Here is a 25446-nt window from a genome sequence, read left to right as displayed (position 1 = left end):
AGAGGAATTTTTTTTTATCCGCTTGTTGTAGGGAAAAATAGTTTGACAGAAAAGTTGGTTGTTTAACAGATAGTAAACGTGCCGCTTTGGTGACCTTGTTTTTCATCCCGTTCTCGTGCATGTAATTTATTTTATTTGATTGATTATTTAGATACAATGGAAATATAACACTTAAGTGATTTAAAAACTGATAAGTGGCTTGTCATGCGGCAGGTCCTCCAGGAGAGGCGATGAAGAAGCGATGTTGTATTAAAATTATTTGACATCGGATTTCCATATACAGACAATGTTATTTCAAGACGTGTTTGCCTACCAGTCAAAATGGCGTCAAAAACCGTGATAAGGCCTATTTTTTCGGTCGTGTACTAGTAAGACTCTAGTAAGCTTTTTCCAGGGCGCGGACATTATTTCTTTTTGTAAGATATTGGGGTTTTGTGTGTCCTTTTGTTGCGTTCTTTTATAAAATTGTACATGGTCAGTTTCTTGTTATTTTCGTTTACACGTGTAAAACTCGCGTTTATTTATTTATTAAAGTTGCCTCACGTCAGGGTAATTTTCTATATCAGATGAATACGATCGATACCATCTATGGATTTTACATAATAAGACTTGTTTTTCTGATCCATCAGTCACTGGTTAGCCTTTTTCCACTGATCCATTAAAAGATAACATTGTGATGCACCATAGTTTTGACTACTTGAGCGTGCAAGAGGCACATATATAAGGAAGTGGATGAAAGCGGATAAGTTGTAAGGAGATTTGGAGCAGAAGAGCTACGTTGGAGCCCGATCTGAAGTAAAACACTGAGAAAGAAAATTGACTACCGCCCAGAAAGGTAAGCGCTTTTAAGTAACTGGCAGATGCATGGTCAGTAATCTCTTGTATTCTCACTCAGGCGTCTCAGCCGGGTAAGAGCGTTGATCTCGTCAAGATTATGCAGGGTCACAGCTGTACTATTCTTTCCTGTTGGTGTATTTTGGCAAAACCAATTTTTATTCCAGTAGGGACCACCTGGCCTTGGTTGACATACAGTCGTAAACATGTTTTTAGTACACTATAAAGTAAGGCGGGATTTCATTTGAGGGATACTTGTAGATTTGAATTCAATAGAACAGTTTTAGAATAGATGACAGAAGAAGAAGTATCTTGTGAACAAAGAAGACCTACGAAGATTCCCTTTACCTCTCTGCTTAGCTTAGTGAGCCTCCCAACAGCTGGTGGATGAACAACGCCCCCTAATGTGGTTTATCTTCAAGTGAAAATTTGAAAAATTTAAGCCAACCTTTTAAATTGCATCAGTAGCAGCCGAAAAGTATTGCACCGAAACTATTCATTAATGTTTTGGGGTGTGGATGGTCAGTTAATCATTGCAAAGTATAACAGCAGTGAATGCAGAGATTCTCTGAGAAACCAATAGAGTGGACATCAGCGTGGTTTCTCTCTAAGCGTTTCGAGAGCGGCAGGAATCAAACGATCTTGTCAGATAGGCAAAGAATAGTTCATTGCGACTAAAAGATCAGCATATGTGTTTGTAGCTTCTACCACAAAGTCACTAAATATGCCCTGAATGGAATCGGTTTTCGTTCTAATGTAACGTTATTAGGAAGATTAATAACGCACGCAACTTTTGTTGTTATACAATTCCTTAACCATACAATACGAGAAACGTTTCAATTTATATTCATTAGATATAACCTCGGTGGCCCATTTTCCAATATTCTCTTTGGGCAAAGAAAACATTTATAAAGAAGTCATGTGATATATAATTTCAAGTTTTGAAGTTAGAAGTGAGTTACGGTCATCAACTTCTGCTCACTACCAAGTTTGGTGGTTTTTCAATTAATTTCTGTACAGTTGCAATTGTTAATCTTTTTTTTTTGGTCTGCCTAAGCCAAGCCTCAACATACTTGAACCGCACTGGTGTGTTGAATCAGTGAATTGATAGAGAAGAGAGACTTAAAAGAGTCATTTAAGCAAGAATTGGTCTTTTAATTAGACCGTTGATAAACAAAAGTTAGAAGTTCGATGTTGACAATGTCCTTACTGTTGCACTCGCGCGATTGAAATGTCGACGCTTCTCCCCAAGCCTTTGTTCAGCGCAATATCCGCGAGGTCAGTAAAATCATGAAGGTGGCGCTTGAACTTGTTTAATTACTCGGACCGTAAGGCAGCACGAGTTAAGGTTTCGGTAGCATTTTCCAATTCTTTTTTTTTTTTTTTTTTTTATTTTTTTTTTGGGGGGGGGGGGGGGGTCGCGATGGGTCGAGAGATAAAACTTCGGGCCACCAGTTATTGTTCTCAATCTTGTTTTTTATTCTCGGCTGGCACGAGTTAAGTTTTCGTCGCGTTATAAAATTCTTTAAATTCTCGGTCGCGTTCTTTGTACTCGATTCGTGAGGAGTGTATACAACATGCGAGGCATGAACAAAACATGCGAGGCATGAACAGCCCCAACATAAACTGCTAACCGTTAAGCTAACCGAAGAGCTATTTAAGCTAAGTACTCTTTAGGCTAACCTGAGTGTTTTTTAGGCTAACCTGAGTACCTCACACGTCTGCCTCGCATGCCTCGAAGGCCTCGCTAGCTCGCAGATTGTGCATCCCCGCCGTGAGGCGCCGAGTCTAAAGTTCACTACATGACGTGTCACATACAGGATGGCAGATGCAAGACACAAATGACTAAAAATAAGACTTATTCCTCTAGAATTTATCAACTTTAACAGAAACGGCATTCGCTTACCTAGAGAGGCATTTTGTATTTCCAAGGCGAAGACTCTTAAACTTTATGCGATAAACAGATGCAAAGAAACTTAATCTGTTTATATGTCGATATTTATAGTGTCGTTTGTGCATCTTTTAACTTTCCAAGTTTTTCAACCATTCATATTTCGTCATTCATAACTAGCACTTTAAAAAATTGAAAGGTTTTATCGTTTTTTATTTACTTAGCTTTTTTTAGTTCCTCAAGGTTAGTTTTGTTTCACCGAAAATTTAGCAACTAAATAAGTCTATGACCCCGCGGGCCAGGATAGATAAAGATGTCTCACGTTTACTATATAAAAACAATCACGTTGAAACGGTTTCTCTCTTCAAATAAAAGGTGAATAACAAATGCTTTTCCCTGAATTTCATTTAAAAGTATATACAGCTAGCGAAACATTGAAAACGTCCAAGGAACGTCCCACGGGCCCCAATCACATATTTTATTGACGGAGGGGGGGGAGGGGACCGAAGGATTTTTTTGGGTCTGACATTTTGGCCAAAAGGGATTTTTTTGGGTCTATGAAAGACGCCGGGATTTTTTTGGGTCGCGAAAACAACACAGGGGTTTTTTGGGGTATTGTATTTTTCATCAGCTCAAATCAACAATAACATAAGCGCAATTACTGTTTGTGTGATATTACGGGATATTTCTGAGATTGTAATCTATTTGAAAAGTAATTACCGGCACTCCACACGCATCTAATCCATAGAGAAATATTCAATAGGTCACGTAATTCAAGGCCTTTCAAGCCAGTCATTTTGAGATATCAAATGCACAAAAATATGGCGAAAAGTCTGATGCCACGAGGTCTGTTACGTAGGGATGTTCCGGTACAATAGCAAGCAAAGAATGTGGTAAGGACAAGACATGCTGTAGATGTCATAATGAATATCTTCCTGTAAAGTTGTCGCAGAAGATAGGATGAAGAGACACTATAACACTCATGCGAGCTTTTTATATTTGTTTATGTATAGTTTTGTTTTTGACCAAAATTTGCCGAGGCAAAAACACTGAGGGATTTTTTTGGGTAGACAAATTCTGAAGTTGGGATTTTTTGGGTATAAAATCGGGTATGTAATAGCAACGATCTGACCGCAAAGCAAAAATAAACAAAATATCCTTTGTATTAGTTTGAGTCACGCAAGGTCCTGTGACATTTTTTTTTCCTGTTAGTTTCAAACTAAAGGATCAAAGCTGTATTAAACCGGAGAAAAGCACTAGACCTAGTAAAGTGAAATAACTGGTGGGTTGCTATCGTGGTCAATCTCGTTCCCAGAGCCCTCGTTACCCTTGTCTAGCGGAGCGGGAAACAAGAGACTCTGGGATAAAGCGTTTTGGATCGCATTCTCATTGGCTGAATATCTGAGCATGCGTAACCGTTTTCGGCTCTGACGGGGCTGGGAACAAACAACAAAATGGCGGAAAAGATCAGGCCGATTTCTAGCTTCGCAAAGCACCCGATTGATTTGTTTGGAGCCAAAACAGAGAGTGAGAATCTATTAAGTCTTATAGAGAGTGTAACGGGTCTAAAGTTTTTTGACGGCGACCCGTTTCTCCGGAGAATTTGTAGAAATTGTTTTAACCGCCTAAAATGATTTGCGGAGTTTAAGGCCTTGAGTCTTAAGTCGCGTTCAGAACAGGAAAGCTTGGTCAGGGGGAAAAGTAAAAGAAAGTCCATCCCTAGCAGAGCAATTGAAAGCCAAACCAGGTAAACACGATGATCACGTTGAGCAGGCCGAATGAAAATTAAATCTGTCCTCGATAAAAGCAAAAGTTGATTCTGGCCTAGAGACGAGGGTTGCATTTGAGAGCTTCGATTTCAGAATTCTGGCCAACATAATTCTTCGCAACCATCGCAACTCTGAAATACATTAGATCCCTCAGTGTGTCACATTTGAGAGAGTTCCAACCAGCCAATTTGATGATTCACAGCCAATTGTTAGCGACATTAAGGACTTTGACAATGTCAACTTTCTGATGAGTAAGACCGAGCTTGATCAGCAACGGAATAATTATATTATCCTTGTTGTCTCATATATAGTTAAATGTTGCTTAGTGCATGATATACACAAAAATTGGTTTAACAGGCTGCAATTCTATCAATACAAGTTTGTTTGGATGCAAGATTTGTTATCATTCCTAGTATATGAAACAGTGATGTGTGCAGAGTACCCAGCACCTAACTGCGCACTGTTTATATAATTTTTTTCAGACAAGGCTTTTGATGGACTGTCCACATATTGATACTTATTTTGAATGTTTAATAAAATTAATTATATTGTTTCCTTTGAGGTACCTGAATGAAATGACTCAAAATTCATGTATTTTGTTTTCCTTTATGTCATTTTTTGATAATATTTGACAAGAAAACGAAGAAAAAAAGAAATCAAACTAGTTTCTAATCATTTTCATTTTTAGACTATAACATTTACATTAGACATCCAAGTCAATATTGACAAGTGGGGAAAGGGGTGCATGCTAAACAAAGGGTGCTATGCATATATGTATGTTTGTCTGCACTGGCTTTGTTGAAGATTGCATGTTAAAATGGAACCCAAACATTCTCAGACAAGTTCACAATTGTCTATAAAATTTGAATTACAAGCCCCCTCTCAAAAAATATCACAATATCATTCTTTTAATCTGCCAAGCCCAACCAAGGACTGTCAGAGATTGCCACATATATAAGCCTAAGAACAGGGCTTAAAATTAGAATTTCATGTCACCTGTACCATAATTATTCAAGGTTGCCAGAGGTATTCTTCTGAATAATACAGAAAATATCTGTAGCAATCTCATGGCTACAGACAGGTAAGATGGTTTGCACCTTTTCAAGGTTAATTGTGTTAGTTAAGTGCTGTAGGACTAAATCAATCAATTAAAAAGAAAATCCACTTGAAAGACCCACACTACCTACAGTACTCCTGCCTAGTTCTCGTTGCAGGTTGACTCGGTATGGAATAAGGTACATTTTGATTTGGGTCTTGACTTCAGTCATAGTTATAGTCTCGCTTTATCCAGAGTCTCTTGTTTCCCGCTCCGCTGGACAAGGGTAACGAGGGCTTTGGGAACGAGATTGATCGTGGTTCAAAATAATCACTGGCTTCTCGTCTTTCAGTTCAAGTCAGTTATACCTGGATATAGTAAGCGGCACATTGGTTTATTCTCCGGTTTGGTATTGACTCTGTTCACCAGGAAAAAGGCAGGACAATTTCATTTCGTTTTACGGGAAAGTTGCTGAGCTAAAAGTATTGCCTCGTTGAGACTGAAGACAACGAACAGTTGGGGCGGCATAACCATGACTGATGCCCACTGATAGCTAAGTGTTGTTATTAGCGTGTTCGATTCTTTCGCTGGCTGGCCTTTATTACGCCGTACTCAAGGTGATTATCATGTTTAGTTTCTTTTTATTGTATAACCTTACTTTGTCTTGCAAATCTAGCACTTGTAAATCACTTTAATCACAACTTGATGTACGTGCGTTGCCGAGTACCCTGCGCGTGCGAGGCCTTTATTCTCATTCAAATCGCGCTTATGTTAGTTGTAAGCAAATGGCATGAATCTTTAGATAACGACGCAATGTTCTCAGTACACGTTGGCCCATATGAAGGGGGCTACCGATTCTTGAAAGGTCTAAGTCCACTTGAGCCTCAAATGTGGATATCTTTGACTTCCAAAAAAATTTCTTGGAGTCAAAGCAGAACAAAAAGTTGTACAGTTCCAGTAAGGGATGGCATTCAACCAGAATCGCACAAAGCGTATTGTAAACATATGTCCAATCGAGGTGATTTTGGTCTCTATAGAAAGCTTATTAAGTGTAGAATTCCAATATAAAAAGATATGTGTTGCGACGTCAGCGAAAAAGGAATTTGAGGCGTGCGAAAAAAACTTAGAAATTCACTGCGTTACTTTTTGGGACGGCGCCCATCTTGTTCCAATACTTTGAAAAATTATTTCTCCATGAATTTGCTAACTAATGAAGGGAAAATACGCTCAACAAGTTCGTTGGATTTCTAGTTGTGAAATAAAATGGATTTGGCGATGGCTTTCGAAATATATCATTGAATTTTAAAGTTGCGTGGATACAGGTGGATACGTGGATACCGCGCTGAATTAATTGCGTAGTAAACAAATCGGGTACACAAAACTCAAAAATTCGTATCTCGCTACATATGTGTCCAAACGAGGTGATTTTGATCTCTATAGAAAACTAAGTAAGTGTAAAATTCAAATATGAAAAGATATCTGTTGCAAAATTAACGAAATAGGAATTTGAAGCTTGCGAAAAAATCGTAGAATATGAGCGCGTGACTTTTAGGAGCAGTATGCATGCTGTCGCAATACTTTAAAAAATTATTTCTCAATGAATTCGCTTCCAAATGAACGTTTAAACCGCTTAACAAATTTGTTACATGTTGTAGTCTCGAAATAAAATGCATTTGGCGAAAAATATCAGTGAATTTTAAAGTGCGCAGATACATTTACAGTCCGCCGTGAATTAATTACGTTGTATTCAAACCGAGTACAGAAAACTCAAAAATTCGTATCTCGGAAAATATATGTCCAATCGAGATGATTTTGGTCTCTATAAAAAGTTAAGTAAGTGTAAAATTCCAATATGAAAAGATATATGTTGCCACGTTAGCGCAAAAGGAATTTGAGGCTTGCGAAAAAAACTTAGAAATTCACTGCGTGACTTTTGGGGTCGGCGCCCATCTTCTTCCAATACTTTCAAATATTATTTCTCAATGAATTCGCTTCGAAATAAAGAGAAAAACCGCTCAACAAGATCTTTACTTGTTCTAGTTTTGAAATAAAATGCATTTGGCAATTTGCTTTCGAAATATATGAGTGAATTTTAAAGTGCACGGATACACGTAACTACCGCCGTGAATTAAGTGCGTAGTAAACAAACCGAGTACAGAAAACTCAAAAATTCGTATCTCGGTAAATATATGACTAATCGAGGTGATTTTGGTCTCTATAGAAAGCTAAGTAAGTGTGAAATTCAACTATGAAAACATTTCTGTTGAATTTGAGGCTTGCGAAAAAATCGTAGAATATGAGCGCGTTGCTTTCAGGAGCAGTGCGCATGCTGTTGCAAGACTTTGAAAAATTATTATACATACCCTACCCCTGTTACCCAGCGAGCAGAGGCCGTTCGATCTTCCTAGATACACTCTGTTTTTTTTTTTTATAAGAACCTTTTTTTTATAAGAACGTCGAAGCTGACAATAACCAAACTTTTAAGAACGTATTAAGAACATTCCTCAGGCTGAGAGTCGGTTAAGAACGTTTTTATTTTGCTTATCTGCATATAAAATCAAGGTAACAAATGTAAATTAACCAAAATACTTAAGGGCTTGTTTTGTATAACATTTAAGGGTGACACACATCTCGGTTCGTGATAATCAGCAGTTTTTGATACTATATCTCAGCAGGCAATGCACTTTGATAGGTTTCCTGTTCATGTCCGCATTGATTTACTGAAATACATGAAGTGTATACCATGTAATATAACTGAGAACATCTTAAGAACGTTTTTAGCGTCAAATCGCAAAAAATGTAAGAATGTTCAGCCTCAGCTCCAAAATTAGACGTTCCTATAAAAAAAACAGAGTGTAAGTCGGGAAGACTTATCTAGGAAGATCGAAGGGCCTCTGCTTGCAGGGTATATCCTTGTATACCATTACAACAGATATACTTTGCTTAGCACGCCATTCCCTGTTAGCAGAGGTCTCTGACGGCGAGAATGAGAGGAACCTCTGCCACCGGAAGGGGTGCTTGGGTTCAGTTCTGCTGGGTATGTGCAGCTGGCCTCTCAGAGCCCCTACCCCATTATAGTCTATTTTATGTCCCCATCTTAGTCACTTTTTGGGAAAAAGTAATTTTTGCGATCCCAACTAAGTCACTTTCTATTTATGCATCTACTTTCAAGAACGGAATGTAATGCGAGGTGATTGTTACATTTAATAAACAACAACTTTCTGAACTTTTTAACCGAGACCATTTTGAATCCCTACTTAAGAGAATTTTCTTAACCCAAAAATCAAAAAAAAGTGTGCGACCCCATTCTAGTAACTCAATTGAAAATGCAACCCCATTCTAGTCAATCCAGTCGTGAAAATGCGACCCCATCTAGCGGCACATCCCCATTAGCCTCTTATAAGGAAGTACCCCCCCCCCCCCCCGGCCTCTGCCGGCCTCCGACGTGTTCTCTCATGTAGCTGCCGACCAGATTTTGGGTCGAAAGTGCGCATGCACTGTTCAGATTGTACGCTGGAAATTTTACTCTAGTCAGGCGCGATGAAATGAAATTAAGATGTGATGGATTTTTCCTCTTGAACTGAAACTCAACGTTGTAAACGAACGAAAAAATCAGCAATCGAATAAAAGGACTGGTTATTCTCCAAAGAGGCGAGTATATTCATGTGATTTTGTTGACAAAACTTTGCTGTTTTTGCAAGATATTTTTTTCTTGTAGTGTTGACACTGCATCTTGTTTAACCTCAGAGCAGCCTTTTGAGCTCATTTTTCGGTCGATGTTCGTTATCTCTCTTGGAGTTTTATTTTCTAATCTTATCTCATTTTGCTTCATTTAAAAAAAAAAATTGATTCTGAGCTTAAAATAGTCAGTCAAACAAACGTCTCCCAACATTGTATCGTTGGCATAAACTACCGACAAATTTTTCTCGCATATATTTCTAATTATAGCATTTATTTCTGACAATCTTGACAGAAAACAAACAAAAATACAAACAAAAAGATGTGTGAGTAATTTCCACTGAAAGTCTTTTCAAAGAACGTTAAAAGTGAATGTAGAATTAAAGTGTAATTTCATTTTCATCAAAACAAAGTTTACGCAAAACATTCATTCGCTTGTTTTTTGTAAATTTTTCAAAGATCATTGTTTAGTTTATTTCTGTACTTATTGCTATAAATTTTCACAGTGCTTTTTTTTTTTTTTTCATTTATTACTCAAAGATATATTTGAAGTGTGTTTTTTGGTTATTGTATCCATTTTCTCTGAGGTTTATAGCGTACGGCCTTCTTGATAAGCAAAATTTACTTGACAGTGACAGTGCCGGTAGCGCGCGTTGGTCGATCATCTTAAAAACTAAAAACATTAATAAAAACAGAAAATATCATTTTGAGTCCATTTAAATTCCGCTTTTATCACACAGAGGGCAAAATGTTCCTAAAACTATCAAGGAACTTCGTAAAACAGTCAGTAAAACACTCATCGAAGGCGCAAGCAAACCAATAAATTATTTAATTTTTTCGTAGCGTACAAACAAACAAAACCGACGAGAACAGTTCCATTTATACACATGTAATTAAGAGAGAATACAAGTTTAATTCAGGAGCAAACTAACAACGATAAATCAAATGTTAGGCATCAATTAATTGTTCACCTGAGCTGTGAAGCTTCCTACCGCTTGGAAAACACACGAACATAGATCGATAAAAATAGCAAACAATGGATCCAAAGAAGGAACTTGCGGAGTAATTTCTTCCTGCTCCTTCCTCCCATCAAAAGGACAGTTTCATGCTCGGTTATAGTTCGTTGAAAGCACTTTAACGCCATGACTGATTTCAGTTTCTCAACCAAACAAAATAAAATCAATCCGATCCAGGGCCCCGTTGTTCGAAAGCCGGTTAACGCTAGTCCCCGATAAAAAGTTAACCGAGGTTTTCATCTCGCTTTTTTAAATGTTTTTAAAAACTTATTTTAAGCTAGTGGTGAAGAAAACTCCAAGTCAAAACTGAGCAACAAAAATCCTTTTGAAGAATCTTTATTGATAAGTAATTAAACTCAAAGCCAAGTTCACGTTAACCCAGGAATAGCTTAATCGGGCTTTGAACAACTGGGCCCAGGTCTTTAGCTTTTGACACAAATAAACTTTTGCTGTTTCTTGTGAGAGACACCAAAATTAACCGTTAGGAATTTCCTTCCTAGATGCAGCACTTGATTTCCATATATTTTTGGTACAAAGAACCCGGCTTAAAGAGTCGAACTTCGAAAGAACCTCAAAGAACTTGTTTTTTTGGACACAAAATGTAGAAACCAAAAAATGTAAAGGTGTCGTGCTCAGCCAATCAGAAGCGAGTATTTTCGCCGCTCGACCAATCAGGAGTAAGTAATTTTGCCCTCGGTGAAAGGAAATTACGAAATACTGCCCTCTGTTACAACAAATCAGCATTCAGTAATTTTGCCCTCTGTTTTACATTGTTATTGTTGATGAGCAGTTAGCTGCATATGCATTAAAAATGTACTATATAACTGCAGAATTGATGAGGAACTCATAAGGTTATTACGTTCATACAATAAGCAGACTTCTATTGTGGAGCTCCGCTTTTAGGCTTGGCTAAATATATATATTTTTATCGCTTTAAAAGGGTTCAATTCAAATTCTAAGAGGTGTAGCTTTGAAGGCATGTCTGTCATATATATATCGTATCAATTGCTAAGTATATTGCACAACCATCTCCTTAAGAATATCTTTTGTTCAAAGCAATTCAAGATTCGGAACAAGAATTTAAAAATGGTATCCGTACAAAGGAGACATGAAGCCTAAACTCTAAATTAAGACCACTTTAACTGTTTTGTAAAGAGCAGCTTCTTTGCTCTTGCACCAGTAAAACGCACGGGTAAATATTAGCTAATATTCTGATTAAATTACGCGCTAATGGAAAATTGACATTAAAAGATCGTAGCTTTATTTTGCACGCGTAAGCCTACACTTTTCTTAATATTCCTGACACCAAGAATTTCAAATCAAGGTAACAATTCTGTATAAAAAAAACTCCTTTTATCAGAAAACACGACAAATGGATTAAGGAACAAAGAGCTTAGTAAAAATGTTGTTTTGTAATAGAACACCGTGGGTAATTTCAACATTGACGGATTTATATCATGTTTGGGAAATGTTTTTTATCAAGCAAAACCACAAATCACAAAAAGCAGTTAATCAAATTAATGTTGATCAAGTTAGATTTCACTATAAATATCTTCCAAAGCCGCACAAATAAGGAAATTCCATTTGCTCTCCATCTCTGCTAATCGTCCCGCCCTGCTCCGCCCAACGCTAGTTTACTCCGCCGTACTCTGCGGATGCACCACGCCTGAGAGAATCTTTGCTCAGCAGGAAACAATTTGAAAATATAGTGTACGAATTTCCTTGCCTTAAAAATTTACTCAAAGCAGGCAAACCTCCTCAAGTTTTTATGGACAAGGCATCGTTCGTGTCTGCTGCTTCCTTCTTTAAAAATATACATCTTAGAAGAAGTTAAAACGTCTACTCTAAATGATTTCAGTTTAAAGGAATTTTGTTTTGTCTTGCATCCGTAAAGTGACCTAGCTAAAGTAGACATGCAATGTCGTAATTCAAAGCTGCCATTGTAAGGTCAGTTCCACACGAACCCACGAGTTTAACTTCTGAAGAAAGAATTTTAAATTAAGGTGATATTTCTCTGAAGAAGAATGCACCTTTTATCATATCAACGTGCATCAGCGTTTGGACAACATCTTATTAGAGGTCAGTAAATATCTCCTTTTAATAAGTCATTGTTTATGATTAGCAACGTGGTGCCTCGGTCAATTTGTTCATATATGAACAAACTTCGTAAGCAAAATCTGTACGTTATTAATTTGAGATAGTTAATTCGTGAAACTATCCACGGAATTTGTTGCTGTATATTTGGCAGACGTTTGTTGAATTGGGGCTGCTTGTGACCAAGATCGTTCCTTGGACCAGTAACTTTGACAAAACATAGTTTATGGTACCACTCAATACTTTTTACGATTCTTGCACGCTATTGACGAGCATTCACCTAAAATCTTTCCAAAGACAAATGTATACATGATGTATTAGTTTAGCAGTTGTATTTATCTTTGTTTATTCAAAAGGAGTTCAAACTGTTGGAGGTATTCTGATTCTTCTGAAATGACAACTTATTTTCCATTTAATGGAACTTAAACATCTCAAAGTCTGTGCTCCGCTGAACCAACTCCTTCGCTCACTCAACATTGCTTTAAATGTCTACACATCCTGCGACGATCGTTTCAAACCAAAACTACATCCGAAACACTTAAACGAAAACCGCAGTTCAGGCAACATTGATCTGAAGCTAGTAGAAAGGCTTTTTTTCTAAATAGATTGCTTTCAATTGAATAAATGAGAATTGTTTCGCGAGAAAGAGAGTTGTTTCAAAATCACTGATAACTTTGGTGGAGGTATATTAAGCCAGTTCACTAAACCCCTACCCTTTCACAGGCGAAAGCATGTGATTTCAGACCTGACCCTGAGAATTTTGACTTATGTCATTTCAATATTATAGCACAGACTTACAGACAAGACATCTCCAGTTTTAGGCAAACACCATCAAAAATAATGTCACAGCTTTTATCTTCTAAATGTGATCATTTGCGACAGATGGGCTCGTAAAAAAAAGGAAATATTTTCAGCAATAATAATTATAAAAAAAAATCTGAGGTAGACTCGGCTGGCTTACTTACGAGAAATGTGATTTCATGCAGGTACCTGTAAAATTATAAAAGAGAGGGATGATAACATTTATGTCACTGTCACTGGCCGCGTGCAAACTACTCAAGTATCAGTGCTAAATTGGTGTACATTTGTAAAGAAAAGAAAAACTTGAATTTGAACACGCTTTATGGAATCCGAAAAATAAGAACTCAGCAAAAATGCCACGAGGCGCTGTAAGCTGTAATCCTTTTTGGTCAATTCATGTAAGGAAAATGACAAACAATAAGTTTGCAGATTTACTGCAGTAAGTTGCTCACAATTTCAACGAACCTGATTTTTAACTGGATAAGGGGGTTGGTTTCTAAAAAAAATGTAGTGCTGCGTCGTTGAGAAGTCAAAACGATTGTCTGGCCCTCTTTGATAAGGTAATTTGGCCACTGCGATCGAGTCTCTTTACGATGGCATGGTCAAATTACCTTATTAACTCTGTCAATAAAGCCAAAAAATATTTTTATCAGTTAACGTTAACAGCAATCTTTTTTCCCCTTAAAATCACTGATTCTCGATTATACATTAATGTCTGCAAATTGAAGAAGTTAAAGCTATAAATGCTTGCAACGTTCATAATTTTTTTCTTTGTCCTTAACTAAATCTTTAACAAGGTCACCGCCGAAAGATCACCTCGCCCCTAAACAATTCCTAACGAATTTGCTGGTCGTAGTGGCATAAATGGCAGTTGTAAGATCAATTTCAGTTTGCTAAATTTAAAAAGTATGAGATCTCGTTTTTCCAGTATAAATCAGTTAACATTTTAATATGCAAGGCAAAAAAGAGCTTGGGCATTTGAAAATAAAGCCAGTTTTTCACCTTCTCGTGCATGGAGAAACCTTTAGTGCTGGTTGATATTTAATTTTATATTATGTCGATATCTTTAATGGTGGAAAAGCTTTCAAAGCTTTCAAGGTTACTGAGAGTTTTCAAGTCGTTGAATTCAATTCAAAACAAACAAACAAACAAACAAACAACCAACCAACCGAAAAATACACTCTCTTGTTTGGCTGTTTTAGATTCGGGTGATTTCCAGCGTATTCAGAAGGCGTGATGTTTAAACTGTCATTGGGTGCATGCACGTCCTCAACCCCATCAACTAGGTACAGACTAATGTACAAGAAAAAGAACAGGAAATGAGTGGGCCGATAAAAAGAGTCCGGACCTTATAAAAATCTGAGGCAGCGCTACATTTATTTTGAATCAGAAAGATTTTCACTCCGCGCCATACCATCATGAAAAGAAGTCAACCAACAAATTGAAACTTGTGAATGGGCCTTTTGGACTAATTGGTCACATGGTACAAAATCCACCATACTGGATGGCAAAAGAATGTAGCAGATTCGAACACAAAGGAATTCCAACCTGTCAAGCTAGGTGGCTGCTCAGTTACCACAAGATCAGTAATATACTAGAATTTTTAAAAGCAATCAAAAAATGGTAAAGTTTTATGGGAACATTTTCTTTTATTTTCGACTACATATTGGAGAGACAGAAAAAGGATCTGACCTTTTTGTTTTAAATATATAAAACTTTTAAACTACCTTTAAAAAATTCCTTAACATTTTTATTGCTTTATTGTATAATTTAAAATTAGGATGTGGTGTGATTTTTTTCTTGGAAGTTTTATTTTTAATTTTTGTCCAGGGTTAGAGGCCTGTCATCTAAAACCACCATCACGTCTAACCCTTCTAGAATAAAGTCCACTCTTCCGATTATATCAAGTCCAAAAAACAAGGCGCGCGTGAATAAAGGGAACCCCAAAACAAGAGAACAATCTTGGCCAAATTATTAATATTTCCTCGTTTTGCCTTCACAGTCATTGGAATAAAAGTCGCAGGAAAACCATGCATTTCTCTGCAATCTTCATCATTCTTGGTGTTGCTGTGATAACGCAAGCCACTCAGGATCCCCCAAAAGGAATTCATTTTGTGGGTATCGGCTATAACCTTCTGAAAGCCAACCCCGAGGGCGATGATTTGTCCAGAGGTGGCGTAGACCCTGGATTGCTTATCACAAGGAAAATCTTCAAATTGACCTATGAGAAAAACAAAAAATCAACTGATTTGGAGTACCTAGTGCCAGACCAAGTGTCCTTTGCGCCTCGTAGTTCAAGCAACTGCCAAGAACGCACAAAGAATGGAGTGGTGACTGGCACCAAGAGCTATCAAGATGAACTTAAGGTTGATGTTGAGGCCTCTGGTAAGAGCAAATAAGAAATTCCATGTCCATTTAAGAAATCTTGGTTCGACACGGTTGCGCATATGGGACAAGGAAAAAAAATCTGAAAGTTATATGAATTGTAAAACTGGGCTTAATCAATTTGAAGGTGATGTGATATAATGGTGACGTAGGTTGAATAGTTACTTTAGTAATATGTTCTGAGCACTTACAGTACACACGATGAAAGGAACAAATTGCTTAAACTTTCTAGCGCGAACTAAAGTCGTAATGGCATAAAGCACTCTGAAGTAAACTATATTTAGACCTGTTTTTTTTTTTTTTTTTTCGTCTGAAGTGTGTTTGTAGGGAGCGGGGATAACTCCTCTCCATAACTAGGCGACTATTAAATTAATGGCAATGAAACCTCGGGTTATAAATAGTACGTTCAAAACTGTTTCCATTGAGGTCCGTAACGAGAAGTAGTGAGTTCACATTGGGTGGTAATTACGTCATATTAATTGCCAAAAGACAGCCATCTTGGATCTGCCATCTTCGATTTCTGGATTTCACAAAATCTTCGGGAAAACGCCAAAATTAACCGAAAAGTAACCAAACAACTAAAACACTAACACACTTTTTTTGCTGTTCCTTCTTTAAAAATGGGATTTCCTATAAAAAAAAAAAAAACATAATAAAAAAAAATAAACGCTCTATCCGAAATTGGTTGTCATGTTCACCTAAACTCAATCGACATTAAGGGGCCACATAACATTGTTACAAGATATATTTCTGAAAAAGGCTTCAAGTTTCACGCCATTTGCGGAAATATTGAATTGCAAATCCCGCAAGCAGAGTACCCACCCCCTCTCCCCATCAATAATAGAAGGAAAAAAACAAAATGAAATCAACTCTATTTACACGAGGGCATTTTATGTATTATTAAGACTAAACATATACAATTTTCTAAATTTATTTCATTTTTATTTTTAAATACAGACCGTGTGCACTCTACGCCGCCTAATGCTCCTACAGACTTAAAAATGTTGAGTTTGAGACAGATGTTCTTGTAACGAATAAAATTTATTCCTCCTTGTGTCTAGGCGGCTACGATGCAGGACTGTGGAATGTAGCTTTCTCTCTCAGTTCAGGTAAAAAAATATCTCTTACTAACCGAGAAAACGCGGTTAGCAAGATATTTATTATATCTCTGAAATTGAAGTTAATCGGGCGAGCGGGAAAGGATAGCTGATGCAGTCCGTACAGTGAAATACGGCCCGGAAAATTGACCAATCACGGCGCGCGTACTAACGGAGAAATAAAATAAATACACCGTTAGTCAGAATAGCGATCTTTTAGTCAACAACAGTTCAAGACCATCACTTATTCAAGTCAAATAACCCCCCGCTGAAGAAATGGAAGTACAACTTTGGTTAAACAATTTCCCCGGGAGCTGAAGAGGAATAATGAAATGGGAATAACAAAACTTTTTGCCCTAGAATAACGGAGTACTGGGTTAGTTTCTTTGTGATTAACAGAATAACGAAATTTTCTATGGATAACAGGCGACAGTGCCATAACATCTCTGGATTAATGTTTACTTTAAGTTTGTTTCTCTTTAGAAATCTCTTGACTTTAGTTTGTAAACGTTGCTGTCCAAGAAGTTTGTTTGTCTTTCAGATATTTCAGCCGTAAATTTGATAGTGGGGTGGAGCGTGTTAGCTTGTTCAATGGACTGTAGTATTTCCTATCTTGTTGTGTTCCAGATGAAAAGTCTCCGAACCAGTAGTTTTAGAGCGCTTTGGATTAAAGGGAACCTTTCCTCCGAAAACAAGAGGACAGTAAATTGCTGGAAATAGTGTCTAAATTCTAAATTTTAGTTTAACGAAGTAGGAATAACTTTCAAGTGTGCTTAAGATTATATATGATTGTCGCCTGTTTTCGCTTTAAATTTCACGGGCGCCGCCGTTTTGGCTTTTATGACGTCATAAGGCTGCCGCTATTTTTAGTGAGCAGAAGTTCCTTTGTGTTAAACAGTAAAGCAGCCGTATTACGTCATTAAATTCAAGATAGAGGGGACTGGGAAATTTAAAAGTGAAAATAGGCAACAATCATATCTAATTTTAAGCACACTTAAATGTCATTTCTTCTTCTTAAACTAAAATTTAGAATTTAGACACTATTTCCAACAACTTACCGTCCATTTGTTTCCGAGTAGAGGTTCCCGTTAAGATTTCTGTTTCAACCTTTGCAAAGACGACTGAGGACGTCAAAAGGTGTTAAGAACATCAGTCACGCTACTCACCTGCGGCTCGTAGCGTACTTTATTATTGTTACCACGTTTTGACGTCATCTGTGTGTTATCAGAGAACAGACGTAAGGCAAAATGGATTCTATTTGCTAAATAAAGCATAACCCAACCAAGAGAGGATGTGCTAACAGAACACGTCCCCGTTCCCCATGAAAGTATTTCTCAATCTATTTTAAACTTTTCGCCATGCTGTGAAAATTATTTTAGTTCTCGTTCCCACGGTTGCGCGGCAATGATCGGAGAATCAAATTTCATAAAGGCCATTGCGAAGATTTTTCTCGCCGTCGTGTTGCGTCCTAAATCAACGGGTCAAGTAGAAAATTTTTAAGATGTGATCGCGTTTGACAGTACGTTTTGTAAACGAGCGCAATGAGTATTGGAGAATAGCTATCTCAGTTCCTAAAAAGGAAATAAGAAAAAAAAGTAAAGGAACTGAGAGAGGAATCAGGTATTAAAACAGATACTATACAAATAACTGTAGTATCCAATTATAATATCGAAAATTTAGTCCGCTAGATTTTAAAACCATAAATATTGAGTTCCGAGCCGTAAGACATGGTTTTCGCTTCCCGCGAAGATTGAAATTGATTACCGTGATATGTTTTGAAAATTCATAACTTTGCTCTGGTTTATGCTAGAAACGTAATTTTTGCATCATTGGAAAGCTAAATCAATGCACTATATAAATACCTGCTAGCATAGCGAAATTGTTTCGACAAAAGAAAACGATCCGTATTTTGGACTCCGGTGCAGTACACAGCTATATTAGCATGCCGTAAACTGTCAACAACATTTTCAAAAATTCATCACTTGAGCACAACTTATCGTATAATTTTAGTTTACGAAGCAGACAGAATTATTATCTTTGACTGTAATTTGCAATAATTAGTCCGCTCGAGCTCATTATTTGCCTGTGTAAAAATTCAGTGCTTTAATCCAGCGCTGCGGCATGTCGGTTTCACACGTAGTAGATTCAAACAGCAAGTTAAAAAAAAAACGTATATCGGGTAATATTTATCATATAGATATTAGAAAGGTCTCTTTTTAAAGCTTGCTTTGTGTAGATTTTGAAGGGATAAAGGCAGCTTTGTTGACAAGCTGTGAAAATGAGAAGCGTTTCTGTCGGCTTTTGAAACTCTTTTAGATTCATCGATGAAGGTGACACCTACCTTTTGTCACATTCAACAAAGCCGCCAAAGTCTTAAATTTCAATTACGTCATTACAACTTACCAACCGGCAGGTGTTTTTCTTTAAAATGGCCTCGCAGTTTGACCATTCGCTAAGTTTAGGTTGAACAAAACTATCCTTGGAAGGGACCTATGTATGCGCGATGTGTTACATCCCATCTTGACCCAGTTTAAAGTCCAAACAGATTAGTCTAGATATATTTTGTTCATTTTTCTTTATTTCTTGGTACATATCGTAGGCTATGAATCAGTCGAAAAACAGACCAAAGGATCTGAGAAGGTGTTTTATGATTTCAAGAAGGTTTGTAACCGTGGTGAGGTCCGCTACCTTATGGACTTAGCTCGTCAAAAGTTACCAGGTTTCACAGTGACCGATGATTTTGCAGCGGCCGTGTGCAGTTTACCAGGGAAATATGATCAGAAGAGATACTTTTATTTCATCGAACGATGGGGAACGGTTAGTGTGCTGTCTTTAAATTTCACTTAGTTTTTATTGTTATACAATTACGACTTTTTATTTGACAATAACACGAGATTTTCATGTTTTTTGGGAGGTAAAAATGTAAATATATAGGATCCATATTTCCTAAACGTTCCAACTATATAAGGCATGTATCTTCACGGGAAAAGCTAAAATTCGGTTCATAATATTATAAATCACATGCAAAAGTACCAGTAACTATCTCATGCAACGATTAATTTAAACAGAACTGAAATTATCTAGGATTGTCTACTAATGAACGTGCCAAGGAAAACAGCAAAGAATTAACAGCCTCGAGACACAAAAAGGGAAAATGACTTAAAGTAAGAAAGTAAAAATAAACAGAGCATCTTCGAACCTGAATACTCCAGGCAAGCCACCATCTTTTAATCCAATTTGTTTCTTGGAAACTCTCGAACCATTCTCACTCCGCATCAAACGTCGCCCAAAAGCTGATTGATTTTGCTCTGCTTTGCTCTGCCACTCAACCCATCTTCCCAACCCATGCGAAACCGAACCAAAATCAACCGTGAATTGCGTACACGCGTATTTCCGCGCTTCGCAGCGGTTATTTGCATCCATATCGAGTCCGGATTGTTTCATTATGTTAAGGTTTCTTGATTTCTTTCAGAATGTTGTTGTGCAAGTGACTCTGGGGGACAAGAAAATTACACGCTTTCAAAGTACTCGCTCTAAGTTTTACGAATATGCCGCGGAAAATGTAAGAACTGGTAAAATGCTTGTTTATGTTTCCATCGACACGTAGATGTTTTCCCACAATATTTCTGGTTTAATAATTTAGTCTTTGTTTACTAGACAAGAATAGCGTCACCTCGCTAACGTTTCTACAGCAAGATCTTGTACGAAAGTTTTTTTTTTGAAAGATGCTCTTAAATGCCCTGCCTATCAGGGTCTTTTACCCTCAATTTTTAACGAGCTTCATCATTTAAAAAACGTTACTTTACAGATTCAGTAGATTAAATCCTGTACAGCGTGATAAAATTAACAATTATTCCACGATCCTGCGTTGGATATAGGATGACAGAGAGCTAACGAGGCACGTAGTGGGAATCCAAAATTAAACAGTTTACGTTGATTGCTTTAAGAATTCACACTTGCTCGTATTTATTCTGCAGATTGGAAACTCAGTGGGGGTGTCTGGAGGTTTTGGAGGATTCAGTGCGTCTTTGGAGGTTGATGTAAACACATTTAAGCAATCAATAGACGAGGGGAGCAAATTTATGTCCGACAAGACGATTCTTACAGCTGGAGGATCCGACTTGCCCGAGCCCATAAGAGTTCAACTGATGCCAATGTACAAAGCCGTCCAATATGACTTTTTCAAACACCTCAAGAAACCCCTCTTGTTGGGATGTGATTTTGCTCAGTCCATAGAGGAAAAAAGCAAGAATGTTGAGAGAATATTGAAGGAATACCCCAATCTTAAAGGGGCTAAATTTCCTGAAGGTAAGATCTCTCACAAACTAAAAGTCAGGAAAGAGGGAAAGATTTGCGATCCTGTTAACATTTCCCGCTCACTCTTGCCTCAGTCTCATAGGCCGGGTAACCGCCACCTTTGCCAGACCTTTTTTTTTTTTTTTAATATAGTAAAAAATGTCGTTGATGTTGGTCAAAGCAACACTTCTCTCATAGTAATCAAGGGTAGGTCAAAGGTACTGGCAAATATCAATGGTTTGGACTCGAACAAAGTTTCTTAATTCTTGTCAAATGGCTTGGACTCGTACCAAGTTTCTTAATTCTTGTCAAAAGTGTAACGCGTTTGACTTATCTTACTAACGAGACCCACTAACACCCTTGATCGTGGTGCAATTTTCAGATCCTGAATTGAGAATACCTCTTACTTGGCCCAAGGGTACTTATGGCTTGCCAATGGCAACGAAAGGATGTCCCAGGGGAACAAACTTTCCTTGGCACATGGGGGTACGTTTTCAAGACACCGAAGATGACACCCCAGGAAACGGCTGGTCGTTGCCTTATGATTTGGCTGGCGATGTTGCAAAAAATTATATGGAGCAAAAGTTTTGCATTAAGACACAGGCTGATGGTATTCTGAATTGGCCAAAAGGAAAATACTGCATCTTGAAGAAAGGAGCCTGTCCTAAAGGTTGGTGACAAGTGAAATTTAGTGGACACACAATAATGTCTACAAAACTTTGACTTTTCATGTTTAAAAGATTTCTTTATATTACTTCTTCAAGGTTAATGGGGGAGGGAGGGGGTAGAGGAAGATGCTTTGACGTCTGCGACGGCAAAAACAAAAAACGATCACTCAAACAATATAAAACATGAAAGTTGCCGTAAAAATGTGTTCACTTAAAACAGGAATATTTCATTTTCTAATAAAAAAAAACCTACCCGTCAATATTTTGTTGTCATGTTGATCTGATCAAATTTGGCGAACAATAACCTTTCACACCAAATTATTTTAATATAAATATCTGAAAACGTTACGAAGTTTTGGTGCCCTTTCCTCAAATTTAAAAAGAGTTATCAGAGTTTAAAGTCGCAGAGGGCATAATCCACCAGGTTATTTTGTGGGCAGGGATGTTAAAGAACACATTTTTGACGTCACAAACTCTCCGTTATACATGGCCACGCGTATTTTAGGAGACAAACTAAACAAGGCGGCTTGCTAGTAGGTGAGATAGCTTGCTATCTAAGTAAGTGACAAAAAAATAATCAGTAAGTGCAAGTAATTATAATAATAGGAAAAAAGGGAAAAAAAAACAAATGAACGTAAGATCACGTAGGAAGTGAGTGAGCGAGAGTGAGTGAGTGGGTGAGTGGCTGATTGGGTGAGTGGGTGAGTGAGTGGGTGGGTAAGTGAGCGAGTGAATGAATGAATGAATGAATGAATGAATGAATGAATGAATGAATGAATGAATGAATGAATGAATGAATGAATGAATGAATGAATGAATGAATGAATGAATGAATGAATGAATGAATAAATGAATGAATGAGTGAAGGCGTGGGTGAGTGAGTGAGTGAGTGAGTGAGTGAGTGAGTGAGTGAGTGAGTGAGTGAGTTGGATTGATGGCAAGAGAATAATTTAACTAATGTCCCCTTTCTATCTTTCTTTTTCTGTAACTGATCAAAAGGAGAGAATGGCTTGGTACAGCCAGGTCATTTCTTTTAATGCCTTTTTTTTTTTTCATTCAGGTTTCACCCAGGGATGGATAAAATGGGATGACGAGGATGATAACAACAAGAACACCAAGCAGAATTCTCTGCCAGATGGCGAGTACAATAAGGACACCAAAATTGAATACTGCTGCCGCAGAGATGGATTCGCAACCAATGAAATAATACTCCCCACTGACGTCCCCTTCATCCTGTATAAGGCATCCGATCAGTGTCAGTACGTCAAAGACATGAAGATTAGAGAGAATTACTTCAGATGGGACACTGAAGATGATGACACCAACAACGAATCTGGGGGATCCATACCCTTTGGAGAAGTGGACGACAACATCAAGCTTCATTACTGCTATTACTATAAATAGGCTTAATGCTAATGAGGCAAAGTCACTCACTGGAAATCAGCGATCCTTAAATTTGTTCCTTGTAAAAACGCGTTAAAGGGTTTAAAGGGAATTGCACCTATAATGGATAATTGATAGCAATAAAGAAATGAGATCCTGATGCTACGAACCTTTGTTAGGTGTGTTTGACTAATTCCCCTTGTTGCTTATTCACACTTGAAGTTTCCCACAATGAGATCTCTCCAAATCCTTCAGCTCATCTCCTAATGACAGACGGCTGTTTGGGTACCAAAGAGATAAACATGATATATGTTTTAATTTTGTGCTATGGCAGCTCTTAGCAAAAGGGGCATTTTCCAAATGGCCACGGATAGACCAACTTCATCATCTACACTGCACTACTTTTAAATCGCCACTTCTTTAACAGAAATTTCACATGGTCCAAGAGTGACCACGTATCAAATGAAATCTCAGCTCTGTAATACGGATTTCTTCATAAACGCTGATTTAAACATTTCCTTGAAATGCCGGATAGTTTGCTTCTCCTAAAATGACCGAGAAGCATATGAACTTTACTATGCACTATGCTGCCTTTGTCTTATAACACACGCGGGCACTCAGTTCTAATCTAACTGACCATCCCAAACGACTGTGTTGCGCATGTGTTGATACGTTTAGTCCCACTCCCGTTGCTTCTCCTCATAAGTTTACTCTTCGCGCGCAGCGACAGTTTCATTTTCCAGAATGATAACGTGCTTTGGCCTTCCCTCGAAAAGGTTACTGCTCGAGGGCAAAACTTGGAGTAAATCTTTCCTCGCCCTCCCTCCCCCCACCCCCTTCCCGCCACCACTGAAGCAAATTAAAAAAAAAAAACTGGCACCCTCTTGTCATACTCAATAGACAAACTTCTTAAGAAGATTCCTTAAAGAAATTTTCTACAATATAATGTATATTTGATGCCAATCTCTTTACACGTATTCCTTGTTAAACAATATTCTCTTGGCAAGTCCGTCTGACCCTGTTGTAAAATACTAACCTAAGACTAACTGTGCAGACTAGAAATAAGTGTGACCGCCCGATGGAGTTAGCAATATGGTATGAATGCAGTTAAAGGGTAATGGTGTCGCGGTTGAATGGCGCATTTTGAAATGCCCATGTGGTTTTAATGCCGTAATTGGAAAGGTAATCGAACTATGCTCGGTAAAGAAATGAAAATATGAAAATAAAACGAAAATTAATTGACGGGATATATGACGTGAGCTGTAGCTCAGCTTATTACGCTTAAAAATGTTAAGGATTATAAGACATTTGTATCTGCCAAATTTGGATTCAGTGCCACATGCTTTGTTACAGTCGGCTTGAATAGACCATATTTCTCCTCTTTAAAGTCCTTCATAACCTAGGTCTTAAACTGCTTGAGAGCCCTTTTCGATGTTCTTTATTCTTCAACAAAGACATCTTATAACTGGAACTGCTTTCCTTTGTAATGTCTCGTCGTATCCTCTTGTCGTTCATTGATTCATGACTTCAAATTGCTATTTATGGAGCAATTTGAAGTTCTTTAGATTTGGATCTCTCTAGGCCCCTCGATCCGTCTTTCTTGTTATAAAGAGCTATTTTTGCTGCCAAAAAATAAGAGTCAACTTCTCCCAGAGAGACAAAAATACATATATATTTCACCTCTGCAGTTGTGGAAGTTTCCTTTCAACGGATATTATGATTCTCCAAAAAGACCGAGAATCAAAGGATCTCTACCTCTGTAATACGCTGGGCCTGGTTGTTCGAAAGCCGATTGAAGGTGATCCCAGCCTCGTCTTTGGTGCGCAATCAAATATGACGCTCGGCTCCAAAGCCCCGTATACAACCTCGGTTACATGGATTTGCGCCGTTAAATCCTGGGGACGAGGTTACAGTAATCCACAATTAAAAGTTAACCGCAGTTTTTTTCTCGCTCGTTAAAAATATCTTTTAAGGCTAATTTTAAGCTAATGGTAAAGAAAGGCCAGTTAAAAACTGAGAAGAAAAAGTTTTTAGAAGAATCTTTATTGATAGTAAATGAAGTGGTATCAAAGTTCACGTTAACCGTTAACAAAGGGTTAGCTTGATTGGGCTTTGAACAACTAGGCTATGGAGTCGTCATTAGGTGTAGTTCACTTAGCCCTTTTAAACGCGCACGCACGCAGTTTTAATCTTCAAGTGACGACATTACTAATTACCAGAAATAAGTTTGGCGCTTTTGTCGTTACGTTTAATCCCTTACCCCCATGATACAAATAATTTACAATTTGTTTTTTTCGTATAATTGTTTATCCCTCTTTCGAAAATGATGTTCCTCACAGTTACACTTAATTTGCCTTCTTCCTAGAGTATTACATTTTAATGAGACTCGGTCGAAGGTGCGCGATAGATGGGACAGTACCTATCTTCTCCCTCATTCGCCTCTAACGCAGGTTAAAAAAATAAACTCGCACTCTTTATTACAATAAATGATCATCTCC

At 37.7% G+C, this 25446-nt stretch overlaps 1 protein-coding gene across 2 annotated transcripts; it reads left to right on the top strand.

Annotated features, from left to right (window-relative positions):
• Positions 1-12215: 12215 nt before the first annotated feature.
• On the top strand, positions 12216-23108 carry LOC146470942 (uncharacterized). 2 transcript variants are annotated; one of them, XM_085121373.1, is made up of 8 exons: positions 12216-12303; positions 15122-15504; positions 16566-16613; positions 19201-19418; positions 20074-20163; positions 20579-20909; positions 21280-21567; positions 22626-23108. In XM_085121373.1, exons 2-8 carry the CDS (start codon positions 15150-15152, stop codon positions 22967-22969), a joined length of 1674 nt encoding a protein of 557 aa, XP_084977499.1. In that variant the 5' UTR covers positions 12216-12303; positions 15122-15149; the 3' UTR covers positions 22970-23108. The 2 variants fall into 2 exon arrangements, with proteins under 2 accessions (XP_084977499.1, XP_084977498.1); XM_085121372.1 differs by lacking the exon at positions 12216-12303 and adding an exon at positions 14282-14405.
• The last annotated feature ends 2338 nt before the right edge of the window (positions 23109-25446 follow it).

This window comes from Pavona decussata, unplaced genomic scaffold (assembly GCF_977016875.1).
Source record: "Pavona decussata unplaced genomic scaffold, jaPavDecu1.1 SCAFFOLD_108, whole genome shotgun sequence".
NCBI classification, from domain to species: Eukaryota; Metazoa; Cnidaria; class Anthozoa; order Scleractinia; family Agariciidae; genus Pavona; species Pavona decussata.
Note: the sequence above shows the minus strand (reverse complement) of the source record. Positions and strands in the feature narration are given on the sequence as shown.